This window comes from Schistocerca serialis, chromosome 8 (assembly GCF_023864345.2).
Source record: "Schistocerca serialis cubense isolate TAMUIC-IGC-003099 chromosome 8, iqSchSeri2.2, whole genome shotgun sequence".
Lineage (NCBI taxonomy): Eukaryota > Metazoa > Arthropoda > Insecta > Orthoptera > Acrididae > Schistocerca > Schistocerca serialis.
Genome location: NC_064645.1, coordinates 76,874,821 through 76,897,185, shown reverse-complemented (window position 1 = coordinate 76,897,185; position 22,365 = coordinate 76,874,821). Strand labels below are relative to the sequence as shown.

The 22,365-nt window shown below is 41.4% G+C and overlaps 1 protein-coding gene across 2 annotated transcripts in view; it reads right to left on the bottom strand.

The window, feature by feature from the left end:
• Positions 1-22,365, bottom strand: part of LOC126416028 (poly [ADP-ribose] polymerase tankyrase) — a 301,772-nt gene that overhangs the window by 154,538 nt on the left and 124,869 nt on the right. For both annotated transcript variants that reach the window (XM_050083481.1, XM_050083482.1), the window contains exon 7: positions 21,036-21,176. In XM_050083481.1, coding sequence (XP_049939438.1) covers positions 21,036-21,176 — 141 coding nt within the window. The remainder of the gene's footprint in view (positions 1-21,035; positions 21,177-22,365) is intronic.

Below are 22,365 nucleotides of genomic sequence, written 5' to 3'. Positions count from 1 at the left end.
CTTCTCAGAGAGATCAACCTTCCGAACAGGAGTGAAGATCCAAACGAGGTTACCAGGCTGGTAGACAACAGGGCAGTGGCTCATGTCATACCTTCGGCGATCGTTTTCTTGAGCCTGCAGCATGCGGAGTCAAACTAACTGCCGAGCTTCCTCAGCTCTGGTTAAAACCTGGCCAATGTAGTCACCACCCACATCATCAGGATGTAACAGAAACAGAGCATCCATTGTCATTGCCTCATGCCCACACACCACGAAAAATGGCGTAAATCCTGTGGTGTCTTGTTTGGCAGTGTAGTAGGCAAATGTCACGAAAGGTAGCACCTCATCCCAGTTGCTCTGCTCAACATTAACGAACATTGATAGCATGTCGGCCAAGGTCTTATTAAGGCATTCAGTAAGCCCATTAGTTTGCGGATGGTAGGCAGTCGTCATGTGATGAGTAATGTTGCACTGACAGTTTATCTCTTGTCACAAGATTCGATTGAAAAACTTTCCCTTGGTCCGTAATTAATGACATTGGGGCACCGTCTTTTAACACAATGTCTTCTACGATGAATTTGGCTACCTCAAATGCTTCGGCTGTTTTCACGGCTTTTGTAATGGCATAGCGCGTCAGATAATCAGTGCAAACAATAATCCATCTATTGCCACTAGCAGACGCTGGAAATCATCTGAGGAGGTCAATCCCAAGATGCTGGAAAGGTGTTTTGGCTGGTGAAATTGGTATGAGTCGGCCAGATGGGTTCTGAGGAACTGCCTTTCTCCTCTGGCACACTCTATAGTGCGACACACAGTGACGGACACTCCTAAATAAACCTGGCCAGAAAAATCTCTTGCGAATCCTATTGTATGTCTTAATAAATTCCTCAGGTGTGTCGTGGAATTTCTGTAGAACATGTAAGCGCATGTGTTTAGGAATCACTGGTAGCCACCTCTTTCCAAACGGATCAAAGTTTTTCTTGCAAAGTAATCCATTAACCTCCTTAAATTGTCCTTTCACATCCTCTGGACGATTTAAGGCAAGCATAATTTGAGATATCTTTGCAGGGCTTGGTGTTTTCTTCCACTTTTGTACGCTATGGTAATGACATACTTTTGAAGACATAGTGCCCACCTGGTGAGTCGTCCTGTTGGATCCGTAAGACCTGTCAACCGACAAAGTGAATAATGGTCTGTGACAACTGTGAATGGCCTTCCATAGAGATACTGTCAAAATTTGTACATGGCCGAGATCACAGCAAGACATTCTCTTTCTGTAGTTGAGTAGTTTCTCTCAGCTTTTGTAAGTGTCCTAGAAGCATAGGCTATAGCCTCCTCTTTTCCATCCGAAATCTGTACCAGAACATCACTGATCCCATACCCACTGGCATATGTGTGTAGTTCTGTAGGTGCTCTCTCATCATATGGACCAAGTACAGGGTCAGTCATCAGAGCTTTTCACTGTACATCGAAAGAATTTTGTTGAGCACAACCCCAGCTTAATTTAGGATCGGCTTTTAACAACTCTTGGAGTGGCCTGGCTTTGATACAAAAGTCTTTGATAAACTGACGGTTATAAGAACACAATCCAAGGAAGCTTCTCACTTCTCTAATACTTTTAGGAATAGGAAATTCCATTATGGCTCTCATCTTTTCTGGGTCTGGCCACACACCTTTGTTTGACATAAGGTGCCCAAGTATTTTGAATTCTTTTGCTACAAAGACACACTTTCTTGGATTAAGTTTCAGTCCGGCTTGTTGGAGACACTTAAGAACGACCCTCTGTCTTTTTGTGTGTTCATAAAATGTCTCTGAGAACACTATAATGTTATCTAAATAACAAAGACACATCGTCCACTTCAGGTGCCTTAGAAGATTATCTATCATTCATTAAAAAGTTGCTGGTGCATTACACAAGCCAAATGGCATTATCTGAAACTCATACAGGCCCTAAGGGGTGATGAATGCAGTTTTATCACGATCTGCCTCATCTACTTCGATTTGCCAGTATCCCGAGTAAATGTCCATGGTTGAGAAAAACTTAGCCCCCTTCAGACAATCTAGTGTATTGTCAATTCATGGAAGAGGGTAAACATCCTTTTTAGTTATCTTATTAAGCTTCCTGTAATCAACACAAAAGCGCCAACTGCCATCCTTCTTCCTGACCAGAACCACTGGTGATGACCATGGGCTCTGCAAAGGCTGAATGAATCCATTCTTCATCATTTTCTCTGCCTTGTTGCGAATTATTTGACGTTCCGTTCCTGACACACAGTATGCTCTCTGGCTTATTGGTTGATGGTATCCAGTGCTAATCCGGTGCTTCACCATCGATTTGTCTAATTTGCTCTTCACCTGTGGACTGAAGCATTCAGAGAACTCTTGAAGAATGGCAAGTAACTTCTTCTGTTGTTCCTTAGTGAGATCTGGTGATAGACGAGCTAGAAGATCTTGTCTCGTAATGGTAGTGCTAATTTCGGCCACAGACTCGGCATGGGAGGTTTCTATGATGCTCAGCTGTTCTGCAATAAATGGCTCAGCGTTTGCTATGCACGTGCATCTTGGAAGGATCTGCGGTTCTTGGCGGCAGCTAACTATCTACAATTCACCAAATCCGTTCTTAAGTGAGACAACAGAGGCTGGGATGACCAAGTTATTCTTCAGTGGTATGCTTCTCTTACATTCCACTACAAGATCCATGGGTTGATGCATGGCACGACACATGACAACTACCTTTCTAGTGCTGACTGCAGGAATGATCACTTCATCCAGCACACACAGGCTCCACACACACTGATGCGCATCTTCTTGTCCGCAATGTCTCGTCTCGACTAGCATAATTTTCGAGCGACCACAATCTATAATTACTTGAGAAACTTTCAAAAGTCCCATCCAAGAATGATGTCAAGATTACACTCTTGTAAGACAATGAATTCTGATGGTTGTGGTTGGCCACTTATACCCACACAAATGACACATCTTCCTGTAGGTTTTACACATTTCCCATTAGCCACCTTCAGCAGAGATGTTTTGTTGTCGATGAATATGGTTTTCTGCAACTGGCGACGGTAATTCTCTGAAATGACTAAATATGGTGTTCCAGAGTCCACAAGAGCTTGGGCTGATCGGCCATCTGTGAGAATATCAACGTAGTTTCCTATCACTTTCGTAGTGATCGATGGTGGAGGATTTTTCTCTTCGGCAGCCCCACCTCCAAGGAAGGTCGCACCCTTTAGTTTTCCAGGTTGCAATGGCTAGGTGATCAGCTGGAGCTTCTAAACGGTGATGGAGACCTTGATCGGCTTGTTGGGGAGCATCCTCTCCAGTGGCTAGCTTGAAGAGATGGTGACCTATGTCGTCCTACACAGACATCTTCTTGTTCATCTTTGTTGTCCTGGAGTTGGCGTCGGCTAAGATTGGTTTGCTGTCTTCTGACGCGGGCGGCATCAAATATCCGCTGCCTTTCTTGACAATTGCGCACCACATGTCCCGGTCATCCGCAGTGGAAATGTACTGGTTGGTTATCCTGGGTCCTCCAGACATCAGTCTTCCTTGGTGCCCAAACAGGTTCCTCACGCGGCATTGTAGGAATGTAACTTCGCCTGGGTCTCGATTTTTTTACCGTTTTAAAGGGAAACGCAGGACAAGAGATTGGCTTCAATGTCTGTTCCGCTTCCTCCCTTATGACCTCTTGAAGTGTCTCAGTTTTTTGCTCGCCGTGCAATCCAAGTGCCTTCTGAACTTCCTCTCTCACTATCTGACGAAGAACACTTGTGAAATCAACTTCTTCCTCCATCACAGACATCGATGTGACGTTTGGAAGCCTTTCAAACTTCTTGCATGTATTTCTTTTTTGATGTATTGTTTCGATATACTGGCACCGTTTTATGAAGTTGTCTGCTGTTGAAACCTCCAGGAGTAGGGCTTGATACATGTCCTCAGCAACACCCTTCATGAGATGTGCAACCTTATATTCGTCTTCATTCGAGGATCCACTATCTTACACAGCTGCAAGACATCTTGAATGTAGGATGCTGTTGTTTCTCCTGGACACTGTGCCCTGCACTTTAATTTATCTTCAGCCTTGCACTTCTGTCATTGTGTGTCGCCTAAATACTTGCGCAGTTCTGCCTGGAATACTTCCTAGCATGTGAACATTTCCTCGTTGTTCTCATACTATTGCTTGGAAGTGCCCTCCAAGTAGAAAAATGCATTAGCCAAACACACAGTGTCATCACATTAGTTAAATTTGGCTACACGCTCATATACCTTTAGCCACTTGTTTGGATCTCTGCCATCGTCACCAGAGAACCCAGGAGGATGTCTCATGTGGTGGCACACAGTTGCTGTCATCGTGACGTCCACTTCTTCTTCTGTCTCCGATAGATTGTGATCTGTTGAATACAGCTCGAACTCGGGTTTCTCGCCACGCAATCAGCAGCTCTGTCATGGCCGGATGGTAGACACTGTGTTGTTGATAACGTGCAATATCATAAGTTCCAATACCCAGCGTCTCCACCAGAGTAATGTCACATAGAGGAAGGTGTAAGTAGATGATTGGCGAACACTAACTTCACTTAACGAAGGTTTATTCAGCACTTGCACATACAAGAGCATGGAGTGAACTGCCTCCGGCCAGAACACATACGGTATATATACAGCTACAGAACATTCCAGTACAATGATTCTTACCATTTGTGGATACTTCTAGAATGAACTCGAACCGAAGACAGAAATTAAAATGTTTCACTTCAGGTGAGTTCTGAATTCACGACACTCCATGCAACAATCTAGTATCATAACCACTACACTACGATGACTGCGCTACTCGGCTTCTTCTGCAACAATATCCCTGACGTCAATTTGTTGCAGAACCTCAGAATGTATTCTGAGGTCAAATACAATGAGGTATCTTTAGCCTTATGACATCACCCCGACCTGTATGGTTTTCAAATACATTGATCACATGAAACCCAACTAGCATTTTTCTCACATGACATACTGAAAGCTTTGCATCAAAGCAACCAGGTAGATTCAGTGTTTTTTGATTTCCGAAAAGCATTTTACTCGGTACTGTACCTGTGCTTATTGTCAAAACTATGATCATAAAGGGCATCAAGTGAAATTTCTGTGAGGACTTTTTGGTAGGGAAAACGGAACATATTATCTCAGATGGAAAGTCAGCGTCAGATGTAGAAATTTATTTATTGTTCCGTGGGACCACATTAAGAAGTCTCCATGGTCATGGAACGAGTCAATACATGGAATTATAACATGATTGTAGAAACAGATAAAATGAAATATAAGAAACATATTCGGGCGACAAGTCGTAAGTTTAAATAAAGAAAATCAACAATGTAACACTGGAATTTGCTTAATTTTTTAGCTCTTCCAGGAGCTCCTTGACAGAATAGAAGGAGTGAGCCATGAGGAAACTCTTCAGTTTAGATATAAAAGTGTTTGGCCTACTGCTAAGATTTTGAGTTCTTGTGGTAGCTTATTGAAAATGGATGCAGCAGAATACTGCACTCCTTTCTGCACAAGAGTCAAGGAAGTGCATTCCACATGCAGATTTGATTTCTGCCTAGTATTAACTGAGTGAAAGCTGCTAACTCTTGGGAATAAGCTAATATTGCCAATAACAAACGACATTAAAGAAAATATATATTGAGAGGGCAATGTCAAAATTCCCAGACTATTGAATAGGGGTCGACAAGAGGTTTTCGAACTTACACCACACATAGCTCGAACAGCCCGTTTTTGAGCCAAAAATACCCTTTTTGAATCAGAAGAATTACCCCAAAAAATAAAACCATATGACATAAGCGTGTGAAAATATGTGAAGTAGACTACTTTTCGTGTTGAAATGTCACTTATTTCAGATACTGTTCTAATGGTAACTAAAGCAGTATTTAGTTTCTGAACAAGATCCTGAACATGGGCTTTCCACAACAGCTTACTATCTACCCGAACGCCTAGGGACTTGAACTGTCCCGTCTCGCTTATAATATGTCCACTGTGTCTGATCAAAATATCAGTTCTTGTTGAATTGTGAGTTAGAAACAGTAAAAACTGAGTCTTACCGTAATTTAGCATCAAATTATTTTCCACAAGCCACGAACTTATTTTATGAACTACATTATTTGATAATGTTTCAATATTACACACAAGATCCGTCACTACCAAGCTGGTGCCATCAGCAAACAGAAATATTTTTGAATCACCTGTAATACTAGAAGGCATATCATTTATATAAATAAGAAACAGCAGTGGCCCCAGCACCGACCCTTGGGGAACGCCCCATTTAACAGTGCCCCATTGGGACTGAACATCACTACCACTCTCAATATTGCGGAGAATTACCTTCTGCTTTCTGTTCTTAAAGTAAGAGGTGAACCAATTGTAAGCTACTCCCCTTACTCCATAATGGTCCAACTTCTGCAGTAATATTTTGTGGTCAACACAGTCAAAAGCCTTCATTAAATTAAAGAAAACACCTAACATTCGCAACCTTTTATTTAATCTGTCCAAAACCTCACAGAGAAAAGAGAATATAGCATTTTCAGTTGTTAAGCCATTTCTAAAACCAAACTGTACATTTGACAGCAAATTATGTGAATTTAAATGCTCCAGTAACCTTGTATATACAACCCTCTCGATAACTTCCCCCATTAATCGGATACCTAAGCTTTGTCGAAAGTGGTTTCTTTGTTAGGGAGACTTCCTTTACGCAGGAATACCTGTCAGCTGACTTCAATCTAAAAAAGGTACAGCTCTAACACCCACAACTACCGAAATTTTCCCATGAGTGATCCCACCACCCCCACCTATGCTGTCACCTATAAGCTTTGCCAACCTCCCCTTTCCATACCTGTTGAGGTGCAGGCCATGTCTAGTGAAACCCGTCCTGCTGATAGACTCCACCGACACCACTGAAATGTGACTCATGCCTTCTGTCATCAGCGCACCCCCAAGTCTCAGGTGTGCCCCAGGGAAGTGTGTTGGGATCCTTGCAGTTCAAGTTGTATATTAATGCCCTTGTAGATAATATTTATAGTAAAATCAGGCTTTTTGCAGATGATGCAGTTTTCTGTAATGAAGTACCTTCTAAAGAAGCTGTATAAGTATTCAGTCAGATCTTGATAAGATTTCAAAGTGGTGCAGAGATTGGCAACTTGTTTTAAACGTTCAGAAATGTGAAATTGTGCAATTCACGAAACCAAAATATGTAGTATCCTATTACTATATCAATGAGTCACTGTTGGAATCAGTCGACTCATACAAAAACCTGGATGTAACGCTTTGTAGGGATATGAAATGGAATGATCACACAAGTTCAGTTGCGGGTAAAGCAGGTGGTGGATTTCATGTTAATGGTAGAATACTGAGGAAGTGCAATCAGATTAATAAAGAGATTGCTTACTAATCACTTACGTGGCCCATCCTACAATATTGTTCAAGCCTGTGGGACCCTTACCACACAGATACTTGTAGCGGGACTTTGAATTTCGCCGCGCTACACTCGTTCCCTCAGATAAAAATATCCCGTCGCAGCGGTATGAGCGTTCGACGGCAGAGAAAATACCAAAATTGTAACCTTTTTTGTTTTCTATCCGTTTTCAATTGTCTCTTGATAGCCGTAGCTTACGGCAGGCGTGATCGGATGCCGACGTAAAAACTTAATGGCTAATCTTGATCTGATTGTAATGTGTAGACATTGTGGAAGTTATTAAGAAATTCGGTGGATGGAAGTAGCAAAGTGAATTAAATTGCATACAGTATCAAGATGATTTTAATTGGTATAAATTAGTGATCCCTGGACTATTGCAAGATTTCGGAGCAGATTTTTTTCACGCTGAAATGAAGGAGATTTTTTAAGACGTGGACGCCGCCCGAAAGAAGATAAGTTAATCTGGTAAAGGATGATCTCTCGTCTACGCCACTTCCCCCTGTCAGTTACATTCTGTTATTCTCTGTTTCTTTTCAATAACTTTTGTAGTGAAAATTGGTTTGACTTTTGCTCAAAAACGCCACAAGGACCACCCCAACAATAGCTTTTCCGAATAACGAAGTCCGATAGCGTTTCTGTAATACAAAGTCCGATTTGCTTTTCATTCTTTCCCTTTTTCACGGTCTCTCTTCTCCCATTTTTTTTTATTAACCACTACATACTGAATGTGTACAGAGAAGAGCAGCACGAATGGTCACAGGTTCGTTTAATGCAGGGGATTAAAGTCACAGAGATACTGAAGGAACAGAAATGGCAGACTCTTTAAGATAGATGTAAACTATCCCGAGAAAGTCTGTTAACAAAATTTCAAAGAGCTGGCTCTAAATGTTACTCTGGGAATATACGACAACTCCCTACATACCACTCTCACAGGGATCATGAGGATAAGATTAGAATAATTACTACACACGTAGAGACATTCAAACAATCATTCTTCCCGTGCTCTGTACATGAATGGAACAGGAAGAAACGCTAATAACTGATAACTGATACAATGAGACGCACCCTCTGGCATGCATCTCATGGTAGTTTGCAGATTATAGTTATAGAGTAAACTGTATGGTACTGGACATCCACATCTCATCACAGAACATAGATGTCGGAGGATCATCTGCTATGTAATCCAAGACAGGCAGCAGTCTGTGGCAGATATGATGACAGAGTACAATGCTGGTGCAGGAGCAAGTGTTTTGAAGCACACTGAAATGCCATTGTTGAACATGGGGCTCCACAGCAAATGACCCCTATATGTTCCTGTGTTGACCCAACGACACTATCAATTACAAGTGGCATGGGCACAGCATTACTGAGCTCTGGCTGTGGATGAATAGAAACGTGTCACCTGGTTGAAAGAATCGCATCTCTTGCTACTCCAGGTTGATGGATTTGCCCTTAGACTCCGTCATCTAGGCGAATGATTGCTCAAAACGTGCACAGCGCCACTGATTGAGATGGGTTTCCATGGGACCTGGGGTAGTAACCAAAGGCATCATGACAGCAGTGAACTTCGTGAACATTGTTGCTGACCAAATGCATAAGTTCATACTTGAAGTCTTTTCCGATGGCAATGGTATCGTCCAGCAGGATAAATGCCAATGTTACAGTGCCAGATTCGTGCTACAGAGGTTTTGAGGAGCACGATAGTTAACGTACATTGATGTCTTGGTCAGCGAAGGCCCCTGATCTGTACCCATTAGAACCATACAGGGCGCCGGATGGATAACCACAAACCAAAGTCCCATAATATGCAGGAATTGCATGACCTGTTAGTATACATCTGGCGATACGTATCTCTGGAAACCAATCAAGGTCTTGTAGAATCCAAGCAAAGCAAAATCACTACTGTATTATGTTTGGATGGGGACCAGAACACTATTAAACACGTGGTCATTAGGTTTTGGCTCATCAGTGTATATTCAGTGTTGTTGTTGTTGTTGTTGTTGTGGTCTTCAGTCCTGAGACTGGTTTGATGCAGCTCTCCATGATACTCTATCCTGTGCAAGCTGCTTCATCTCCCAGTACTTACTGCAACCTACATCCTTCTGAATCTGCTTAGTGTATTCATCTCTTGGTCTCCCTCTACGATTTTTACCCTTCACGCTGCCCTCAAATGCTAAATTTGTGATCCCTTGATGCCCCAGAACATGTCCTACCAACCGGTCCCTTCTTCTTGTCAAGTTGTGCCACAAACTCCTCTTCTCCCCAATTCTATTCAATACCTCCTCATTAGTTATGTGATCTACCCATCTAATCTTCAGCATTCTTCTGTAGCACCACATTTCGAAAGCTTCTATTCTCTTTTTGTCCAAACTATTTATCGTCCATGTTTCACTTCCATACATGGCTACACTCCATACGAATACTTTCAGAAACGACTTCCTGACTCCTAAATCAATACTCGATGTTACGAAATTTCTCTTCTTCAGAAACGCTTTCCTTGCCATTGCCAGTCTACATTTTATATCCTGTCTACTTCGACCATCATCATTTATTTTGCTCCCCAAATAGCAAAACTCCTTTACTACTTTAACTGTCTCATTTATTAAACTAATTCCCTCAGCATCACCCGACTTAATTCTTTCAGCATCACCTGATTTAGTTGACTACATTCCATTAGCCTCGTTTTGCTTCTGTTGATGTTCATCTTATATCCTCCTTTCACGACACTGTCCATTCCGTTCAACTGCTCTTCCAAGTCCTTTGCTGTCTCTGACAGAATTACAATATCATCGGCAAACCTCAAAGTTTTTATTTCTTCTCCGTGGATTTTAATACCTACTCCGAATTTTTCTTTTGTTTCCTTTACTGCTTGCTCAATCAGGGTGTATACGGGGACAAGGAAAAAAATTCCCGGATTATTCCCGGATTTCTCCCGGATATCCCATTTAAAAAATATGCTTTTTCCCAGGCGAAAATACACTTTTTCCGTGCTAAGTGACAGTACGTTTTCCATAGATTTTCCTTCGGAACTGTAAAGCTTATCAATCCTTTGAATGGTTAACGTTTTATACAATCGCGTAGAACTTCCCAGGAAAAAAGAGAAAAGGCGGGGCAGAGAAGTTTTGGAAAGACCTTTGTTTTGCAGCAACATATAAGCTGCATATTTTCGTATTATGAAAGTATAAATTCGAAATGCACCAAACACAGCGTGTTAGTTTCCGGAGCGTTGAAACCGAGGTTGATATGTCCTTTTGTAAGCGAGTCATATCTCAAGCCACGAGATCTCGCCAGCCGATGACAGCAGCTATTCAGAGCATAGTACACGTGTTTTAGTCAGCCAATAGCAACATCACTTGTTACATAGCGCGAACACACAAGACGAAATGTTAACGGTTTACATTAATGTACACAGTACCGTATATCTACAACAGAAGCTAAGCTTTCACATGTAATATTGATCTTTTTTTGCGTGTGTTATACTTTAATATACATCACTCAAATGTGCCAGTAAATTTAAAATTGTGACATAAATGTCTCGCGGCTCAAAATTTTTGTAAGTGGCTGGTCCTCAAACTGTTCAGTTTGGAACGCTCTGTGATTCAGATATCCATCCCACTTTCTCACACGTAACATAATTCATCTTGGGTAAAAAGAAATTTACTTTGAAAGTAATGCTTTTCTAACCACCGTTCGCAATACTATCCGGAGACTGTTAGAAATAGGTTCGATTTACCAGTTGCCAGAGAGTGCCACAAAACAGACATTATTGTGCGTGTGCAACTGCAGTGGTGTAGGAAGCCCGCATGTCCGTGTGTATAAAGCACTAAGAGAGCTTACATTCCACCATAAAAGAAACAGGGCATCAGAGGATACTCCAAAGAGCATCGGAATTTCGTAAACCATACTAAAACACATAATTCAGCTTGAAGTGCAAATTGGCTTTTTCCAAATTCACAATGAAGCAGGTCCCATCTGATATTAAGCTTTTCAGTGTAGTTTTTGGGATGTAAATTTTCTTGGAGTACCAGTACTATACGATCTCATTTTTGGTTCTTTATTATGGCATAATGCCATACATGGCAAAAGATGATAACGTGCACTTGAAATTCAGCGAACAGTTGAAACTAGACAATACTGTAGAATTAAAAAACACTTCGCTTCAAATAAAATGTTCGCCTCAGCGGAAAGATTGATCAAGCCAAATTTCTTTAGCAAACTTGCAAAAATAACTTCATTGTTCTGCAAGGTGATTAATGCTTGACTGCTACCAACTTGGAAATAAAATAAAATCAGAAAACTGAAATTAATAGTATATTCTTGCCCTCCGTAATTATGTGAATGTATTTTAATTCACTTGATAGCTCACGGCCACAGAAATCCGTTTTGCTTTCATTTGACGTGGGAGCTGTAAACGAACAGAAGCGGCGAAATCACTTAACGTAAACACGGGTCACGTGCAGGTTAATCCCCTCCCCACTACAACTCAGACAACTCTGTGCAAGCGCGAATCTGGCAGCTAGGGCGCGCGAGTAAACTTTTTCTCGTTTGCATCTGGCTGCTTGCTGCTACTACCGATACAGCTGACAGCCAAACTACAAGTAGCGCCGTAGCGGGAAGCGGGAGAAGGTACTGCTTACAAGCGCGTCAAATGTGCATGCGCAACAGACCGCTGGCAATTGGTCAAACGAACCTAATGTGAACAGTTGTGACGTCATGCTCATAGCAAGCAGTTTATTGTTACGAAGAATTACAGTCTGCGCCCTACGGCCTTTGACATATTCTTGCTATTTGCAGACGCTTGTGCATGCACGGGGTTTTGTTGTAAATTGCACATTTCCTTTGCCACTAAAGTTTTATTTTCTCCCTCTCGTTTATATTTTATTGCTGCAGTATCATTCTCTAGTAGCAGGATACAATAACGTTCTTTGCTAGAAAATCAATTCTGCAGACAAAATTACAAAAATTTAACCGAAAGCTAAAACAATGAAAAATTCCCGGAATTCCGAAAAATTCCCGGGTTTTTCCCGGTTTTCTCCCGGATGAAAAAATTCCCGATTTCCTGGTTGTCCCGGGTCGTATACACTCTGTCAATATACAGATTGAATAACATCGGGGATAGGCTACAACCCTGTCTCACTCCCTTCCCAACCGCTGCTTCCCTTTCATGCCCCTCGACTCTTCTAGCTGCCATCTGGTTTCTGTACAAATTGAAAATAGCTTTTCGTTCCCTGTATTTTACCCCTGCCACCTTCAGAATTTGAGAGTATTCCAGTCAACATTGTCAAAAGCTTTCTCTAAGTCTACAAATGCTAGAAACGTAGGTTTGCCTTGCCTTAATCTTTCTTCTAAGATAAGTCGTAAGGTCAGTATTGCCTCACGTGTTTGAACATTTCTACAGAATCCAAACCAATCTTTCCCGAGGTCAGCTTCTATCAGTTTTTCCATTTGTCTGTAAAGAATTCACATTAGTATTTTGCAGCTGTGACTTATTAAACTGATAGTTCGGTAATTTTCACATCTGTCAACACCTGCTTTCTTTGGGGTTGGAATTATTATATTCTTCTTGAAGTCTGAGGGTATTTCGCCTGTCTCATACATCTTGCTCACCAGATGGTTGAGTTTTGTCAGGACTGGCTCTCCCAAGGCCATCAGTAGTTCTAATGGAATGTTGTCTACTCCTGGGGCCATGTTTCGACTTAGGTCGTTCAGTGCTCTGTCAAACTCTTCACGCAGTATCATATCTCCCATTTCATCTTCATTTACATCCTCTTCCATTCCGATAATATTGTCCTCAAGTACATCGCCCTTGTATAGACCCTCTATATACTCCTTCCACCTTTCTGCTTTCCCTTCTTTGCTTAGAACTGGGTTTCCATCTGAGTTCTTGATATTCATACAAGTGGCTCTCTTTTTTCCAAAGGTCTCTTTAATTTTCCTGTAGGCAGTGTCTATCTTGCCCCTAGTGAGATAAGCCTCTACCTCTTTACATTTGTCCTCTAGCCATCCCTGCTTAGCCATTTTACACTTCCTGTTGATCTCATTTTTGAGACGCTTGTATTCCTTTTTGCCTGCTTCATTTACTGCATTTTTATATTTTCTGTGTTAGCAAATTCCTATTCTTCAGAAACACTTCTCTTTTCCTTGCCGTTCTACATTTTATACTCTCTCTATTTTGGACATCTTCAGTTTTTTGCTGCCCAAACAGGAAAACTCATCTACTACTTTTATTGTCTCATTTCTAATCTAGTTCCCTCAGCATCACTATGCATTTGACTACTTTTCATTACCGTTATTTTGCTTGTGTCGATTTTGTTCATCTGCTCTTCCAAGTCCTTTGCTGTCTCTGACAGGATCACAATGTCTCCTCCCTGAACTTTAATTAATACTCCAAATTTTTCTTCAGTTTCCTTTATTGCATACTCAATATACAGATTGAATAACATAAGGGATAGGCTACAACCCTGTCTCACTCCGTTCTCCAACATGTTACCACCTAATGCAGCGGGGGTAGGTAGGGACCAAGGTAGTTGGCAAAGGAGGTACAGTCGAGGATGCCCCAAACCCTGCATGCTGCGGTAGACACTAACCACCCGGTCCTCGTCATGAAAGTGGTATAGAGTGCTATACCTGAAAATATAAACCAATTTCACAGAGGAAATGGAAAACCTATCCAGCTGTCCATGAATCATCCGCCAATATTGGAGATAATCAAAATATCCACGGGTGTACTGCCGGTCTACAGTGTCCAACGGGCACAATATTTCGGTGATTATACATGTTGCCATCATGAGGCGAACTGACGGACTGAGCTCCTGTGAACGTACGCTATGGCTGCTCAGAGGGAACTGGGTTCGGTTGCGGCGGCGGCCGATTTAAATACCCTCCGCCCGTGGCGCGCTCCCTCCACTGTCCGTGGCCCGCACCACGGTCGCGCGGTAGAACAGATTGCGACGGCGTCTGAGATGACGTCAGTGTGATGGCTCTGTCCGCCGTGGTCTTCACACCTATACGTTTGCTCGATTTACTCTTGATTAACACAATCGCTGATTCCCAAGCCTTGCTAGTGAGCGCTCCATGTCTGACGCAGAGAGTCTACCCCAGGAATTGGAACACCTGAGAACTGTATTTCAAAAAATGGGTACTCAGAGTGGCAGATTCAACGTGCTCTCCGCCCAACCACTACAGCACGACCTGTGGAGATGGATGAAATCACGAGGGAGGAGGTAGGCACTGCGTTTATTCCATATACAGGCGCACTCTCGGGGAAAATCGCCCGCATATTGAAGAAACACCGGGTCGGAACTGTGTTTTGTCCTCCGAACAAAACTCGTGCACTGGTGGGGAGTGCCAAAGATGACCTCGGTTTGAAGAAGGCCGGCGTGTACCAGATTCCGTGTCAATGTGGCAAGTCGTATATTGGTCAGACGATGCGTACCGTCGAGGATCGATGCCGCGAACGCCAGAGGCACACTCGACTGATGTATCCGAGCAAGTCAGCGGTCGCTGAACATTGTTTGTCGGAAAATCACGCTATGGGGTATGATTGCATGAAGATTCTGGTACAGACGTCGAGATACTGGGGCAGCGTTGTTAGAGAGGCCATCGAAATTCGCACCAATGACGACCTCATAAACCGTGACTGTGGCTATAATCTTAGCAAGGCTTGGGAACCAGCGATTGGGCTAATCAAGAGTAAATTGAGCAAACGTATAGTTGTGATGACCATGGCGGACAGAGCCATCACACCGACGTCATCTCAGACGCCATCGCAATCTGTTCTACCGCACGACCGTGGTGCGGGGTGTGGACAGAGGAAGGAGCGCGCCACAGGCAGAGGGTATTAGCAAGACTATCAAGCAAATCTGGGACAAGTAATTGCTTCTCTAGCCAAACAGATGGCCAGTTTATTTTGTGGGATACCCACATGATATGCAGGGCATGTGGGAGAAAAAACAGAGAGCACGTTCTAAGTGAGTTAGGTGGAGGACCTGCCAGAGGGCCTCAAGACACATTCCAACTGGTAATACCACTAGAGTGTGGGTGCCAGGAGATTGATGCCCCTTGCATGCAGAAATAATTTTGTAAGTTAGATGATTAAAAGAAATTATAGGTATGTGATTGCCCCTTGCATGCAGAAATAATTTTGTAAGTTAGATGATTAAAAGAAATTATAGGTATGTGATTGCATAAGCAAGCAAGAGTTAATAGTGTCATACCTGAGGAGGCAAATCCAGGCTTCCCGGTTTCAGCAAAAAGACTGCCTATCAGACTACTCCAAAAGGTGCCAGCAGTCAGTCTTACTCCACAATGATGGACTGAGTTTATTCATTTCAAAGCTGAAGGTGCCATGACACCATCAATGTGGCAATTGTAAACCAATCAGACCCAGACCAGAGCCCAATACACATGGAATGGAATAGTGTGAGCTGCATCCCAAGACTTATGTGCAAGGAAAAAGAGTGTTAATCCTTTGACTGCTGTGGATACTCCTGTGCTCCCTAGATGTTGAGGAAATGTTGAAATGAGGTCACTGGGTTTTTCCTTAAATGTTGTCAAAGTGTTTATACACCCCGTTCTGTCCGCCTCTCACTGCAACTGACAAGTTACTTCCGTATCTTGGTGAATAACAAAGTTCTGATTATTTATCATACAACATAAGTGCCTCTTTTCATGCTATTATTTGCAAAAAAATTTCGATATCTTGAATAGTTTATGAAATACAACAATTGTTGTGACTACACGGTTCCCAATGTGCACGTACGCAAAAGGGCGTGTCGTGCATAGCCATCCAGCTGTTATAAAAATCAAGAATGAAGTATCATTCTGCTCTCAGTTTTAAACGAAATTTCAGTATGTTACCTACATTTCATACACAGTAATGTATGAGCTAAAATCAAGCATATTGGAAGTTTAAGCAATGCGTTTTTACGTCTGCAAACTACCTAAAATTTTGGACAATGTTGTACTTAATTTGATGCAGCAAATAGTTTTATTAAAAATGGACCATTAGTATTTCATGGAAGCTGCCAACTCTGCATGGACAGAACTGTGTACATCATGTGCAAATGTTGGTCATATAGAAAAATCATTAACTCAAGAACGAAATTAAATATTGTTTCATTTTCAAGTTTTAATAAAATTTTGAAATCTCATTTACATTTCATACACAACAGCATATGAGCTAAAATCAACCATATGCAAAGTTTACACAGTGTGTTTTTACCTCTGCAAACTCTTCAAAATATCGTGCAATGTTTTACTTAATTTGATGCAGCACATTAACTGTGATGAATAATAAAGAGAAATTCCATCCTTTATTAAACAAAGATGTCAGACTGTAAGATATGCAAAAATCCATTTTTTTCAGCCAATAGTTTTCTTAAAATCAAATGGTAACTGTTTCACAGAGGCCGAAAATCGTCTTTCAATATAGGTAGTACCATTTGGCGAGCAGTATAGCGACAACAAAGCTACTTGGAATGCAGATAGCACATCTGTAGCAGAGAAAGGGTTAAACTTTTGCATGCAGTTAGTCTTCAGTTCATGAATATGTCAGGTTTTTATCACTAAGTGTCATGAAAATGGGGTCTGCGAAACGAAGTTCCCATGCACGGCTCTGGATCAGGACTGATTGTGGTACGACAACAGAAATGCACAACAGTGTGTGACTGATCATTTGTCAAACAGAGTTCACCAGCTCACTGGTGGCGATGCAGAAGAGAGTAACAGTCAGTATGGAGCCCTGTGGGACGCTGTCCTCCATTCTCTTGAACCTGTGGAGAACTGAGTGATGCACCAATTCTAACCTAAAACAACTGTGGGGATAAATATTAACAAATAAAAAGTAGTGGGTAGCCTTTTAAGCCCCACTCAAGGAGGATAAGTAAAATGTGATCGTGTCAAACTGTGTCGGAGGGAGGGACAGAGGGAGGGAGGGGGAGGGGGAGGGAGGAGGGAGGGGGAAGGGAGGAGGGAGGGGGGAGGGAGGAAGGAGGAAGGAGGGAGGAGGGAGGAGGGAGGGGGAGGGAGGAGGGAGGGGGGAGGGAGGAAGGAGGGGGGGAGGGAGGAAGGAGGGAGGGAGGAGGGAGGAGAGGGAGGGAGGAGGGAGGAGAGGGAGGGAGGGAGGGAGGGAGGGGGAGGGAGGTAGGGAGGGGGAGGGGGGGAGGGAGGGGGAGGGAGGGAGGGGGTGAGAAAGAGATGGGGGGCAATGTGATGTTGGCATTTACAAAAAGCAGACTGACCCTCTCAGAAACCACACTGACAAGGGGTCAAAAGGCTTCAAGATTTGAGAACCCAATATAAGCACTGACCTACCATTCTATCAAGCAGATTGCAACGCACACTAGCAAGGCTAATTGGACAGTAGGGACAGTAGTTATTGACAGATATTAGATCTTTGCCAATTTTAGGGACTGGGACAATGGTACTATTTTGTCATTATGAAGGAAAAACACTTTCTAAGCAAATATGGTTGAAGACCTGACCAGATGGAGTCTCTGAGTACATCAGGTGATGTATTATCTGATTATGAATCTAATCAGTGCCTGGGGCTGTATCGTGTGATGAGTCAAGAGCCTGAAGCAGCTCTCTATCAGTGAAAGGTTCATTATATAATTTGGTGTGACACATGATGAAGGATAGGTTGATTTCTTCAAATAGTCTTTTCTGTATCTGAAATGTAGCCGGGCAAGAAGAGGATGCTGACTATCACAAGCTGGGATGCAACGTGTTCAGCAAAGATTGATGCATCAGTTCAGATACCACCATGAGGGAAAAGATCTGGAGTAGTTGTTGATCTCTGGTGGCTCAGAGACTACAGACCTTGGCCAACATCTGGGATAAAGAGGTGTATGATACTAAAGATGAGATTTAGCAATTCCAGCATTCCTTCTTACTGTATTTAATTAGATAGTGATCCTTAAGAGTGAAGCTGTTTGAAAGTTATGAGTGTGGTCTTTGAAGGATAATACTTGAGATTTTGCAGGGCCCTTCGATGACCCTGAATAGCTTTTGCAATGCCTTTGGTCCACCACAGCACTGGCCAGGACCTGAAGAATTGGGAATAGCACCACCAGTGGCATGGATGATCACATCACAGACATTTCCCACAACCTCATAAATGCAATCTGGCATGGGTGGTGAAGTCTCCACCACCAGGAAGACATATGCCTAAAGTGCTGGCATATAAATACCTACATCATGAGCATGAAATACGGCTTCCACTGCAGTGGAAACGTAAGAATCTCTCCTCAATAGTGCAAATGAATGTGCCGGTATCTATCTTGTAGTGTTGCTGTCCTCAACGTATTGATGTATGAACAGAATTCCTCACCTTTCCAAATGTTCATGTAGTTCTTCATCTATCAGTAACATTAGGTCCCAATGAAAAAGTAATCCCTGTAAAATATCAAGTTTCTTATAGGAAGTGATGTGACAGGTACATCGCCAAGTTTTTTTTTTTTTTTTTTTTTTTTTTTTTTTTTTTTTTTTTTTTTTTGATGAGAGTAATGGTCAGAACTGGGTAGGATTTTGCATCTCAATTAAGGTAGATCCACTTCATAATTTACGGAGGGCCTAAGAGTTTGCCGAATACATTTCAATATTCTACACGAATAACATTGATTTTCAGTTCGGAGGAATCGAAGTGTCAGTGCTGTTACCTCCTTCCTATTTGCACGTAGTATAAGGTACCATTGCTCAAAAGAGGCTATGTAGTAATCTATCACCTCAAGTCTTGAAATATGAATAAAAGTTACAGTTCTTTCTTGAAGGGACAGTTGAGAATTCTTAATATATATTATGCAATCGCATAATTGATGGCCAATGCAAATTTACTTTGGAATAGTATTATGACGCACAAAAAGATTTAGCTGACAATGAAAGAGTGAACAATTACAATTATCACAAGATGATCTGTATGGGAGTCGTCGTCATTTCGTAAATCAAGATGCAGTTTGTCCAAAATTTGCAAGCATAGGACAGATGATGAAACTGGTGGTACAAATAGGAAACTTTCTGCAGCATCCATTTCAAAAATTTTTGCTGGAACTGAACAAAGAGTATGGAGATGGTTCAAATGTCTCTGAGCACTATGCGACTTAACTCTGAGGTCATCAGTTACCTAGAACTTAGAACTAATTAAACCTAACTAACCTAAGGACATCACACACCTCCATGCCCGAGGCAGGATTCGAACCTGCGACCATGGCGGTCGCTCGGCTCCAGACTGGAGCGCCTAGAACCGCACGGCCACTCTGGCGGGCAGTATGGAGATGTTATGTGTAACTGTGAAGTACATTGCTTAAGTCAAGGGGCATGCCTAGAACAATTTTTCGATTTAAGACCCATTATTCGAGAATTTCTGAAGGAAAAGGAAAGCACTAAGGCAAACTAGAAGATTCGGACTGGCTTCCACACCTCACATTATTCGTGAACTTTGCTGCACATATGAACACCCACAGCAACATGTTGCATGGAGAGAAGTAACTTATTTCTGATTTGAAGGGGAAAGTCAATGCACATAATATATTAAAAAAAGAACTGCATTGTGGAGGAGACAACATCTGACAAAGAACACCGTCCATTTCCCTAAGCTCTCTTTTGTTAAAGAAAATGTGAATTTTGAAGACATCACTGTAGCACTGAAAGGAGTGAATTAGAGGAATAGTTTTCTAAATGTTTTTGGAACACTGACAATCTCAAATCTGTGTCTGAGCTATTTTTGAGACACATTTTACCATTTCAATTCAAAGTGCCCCTGTGTATGTACAGATGGAAGTAATTCCTATTTTAATGACAAATTCTTTTATGTTATAACCATCCAAGAGTACTACGAAGTTTTTTTCGGGAAAAGTTTACATGTCTCCATAATGAGGCTGCAGACATATCAATGTTTCAATCAATATATGTATGTGAAAGATTTATTTTTATTATGAAACATGACAAGTCACAATTATGTGGCAACCTGAGTAACAAAAATCTGCATAACTAGTTGCGTCTCTCTGTGTGCTGATGGTTTTTGTTGCATGTAAATTTTATTATGTCTTGAGCAAACCTAAAACAGTTAAATAATATTGAAAATTGGTTTTGTCTGTGGTCTATGTAATTGAGAAATGTGAAACCAAGCCGCATGCCATTCAATGTTCCTTGCACGACAGCACTGCCATTTACTGTGGCACGATCACTGTATCCCCTTCTTCCAGCTTCTTGTAGTAGTGGCAGAGTGTGGTCATATGAGAGAGCTCTCCACGCACGCGCCACAAGCATGTGGAATTCTCAGCTGCTCTTGATCTACACTATAACAGTAGCTTTTCAACAGACAGTTTAAAAGTTTTTAACTCTTTCACTGAAACATACAGCCTGGCAAACAATGCAAATGGCCTACAACAAATGAAATTCTGCAATTCTAGAAGCGATAAAAAATAGTAACCAAATCCTGGGTGGAATTCCTCTATTGTAACTTAAGAAGTTACCATTCTTGCTCCTCTCTTACTCCTTACTAAAAATACAGCAGAAAAATAAATACTATGATTTTATGATAAGAAATTATCCATACTTATTAAAAACCTTTGCAACATAAAAATTATTTATATTCCAAAAAACATACCTTGTAAAATTTTAAGAACATTCTCCGTAGCAACCTGTGTAGCAGTATATCCTTGTAAGGAAACAATGTTTGGGTCAACATTATACGACAATAAAATGCGGCAAGCTTGAAGATTATCATCACGTGCGCATCGGTGAAGAGCTGAAAAGAACAGTAACATATATTTATGCACAGGACTGACATTTCAAAATCACATGCACTGTAAACAATATAAGTGACATATAGAATGAGGAATATTATAGGAAAAAATATACACAGAAACGTTCAGATTAATACAAACCCTTATGAAAATAATGTGTAAAATTATAACAACTGCTTTCATATTTCTTATTACCCAATCCAACGCAAATTTTTTCTTGATGTTCCAGATATATTTCACTCTTCAGCTATATGCAACCTTATTGCTTCTATGAGTTTTGTAACATTTGCCTACTTACATTAGTCTTTCTTATCTCTTGGACTTCAACAAACAAATATCTTGGTCCGTCTATCAACTATATGCTTGGCTATATACCTGGTTAACGTGCATTATATTTCCAATACAGTCATAAATACATCTTCCACCTCTGTACAGATCCATCCACACCTATATTTCACAAGAGCTCAAATTTCTCCAATTTCCCTTCATGATCTATTGGCAAGATTTATGTGGAAGGCAGTAATGTGTAGCCTGACTCTTCTTGGAATGAAGACCCACGGAATTTTAGCAGTAAACCTCTCAATGATGCATAATGGCCTCTTGGAGTGTATTCCATTACAATTTGATAAGCATCTTTGTGGTGCACTCACATTTATGAAGCAAATCATAACAAAACTGTTGCTATTCTTTGGAGTTTCTATATCTTTTCAATCAATCTTACCTGGTATAGGTCCAAAGACAAGCAATATTCAGTTGAACAAAGGTTTTGTAAGCTGCCTCTCACCCCAGCATCTGCTGCTTCTTCAAACAGTTCGTGGATTTTTCCACTTTAGGTCTTACTAGATGTGTATTACCAGATATTTTATGGGTTTTGCAATTTCCAGTGACTGACTGGAAATTATATTAAAAAAAAATAATGAGCATTTCAACCTACTTATGCACAATACAGCACATTTATTTACATTGAGGGTCAACTGCCAGTCCCTGAAAAAAGTGTTGCACCACAGCAGGTTTCACTGTGTTTTGTTACAGCTTTCTAGAGTTCGGTTATTTCTATAAACAAAAGCAACATACATGAAGACAGGCACCCACACACTAACCAAAATTCCACTGTATTATCACCTTCTTATTGGTTTTTTCACTTTGATATAACCCTGTTTTCATGTTAATTTTATTTCATTTTTCCTGCAC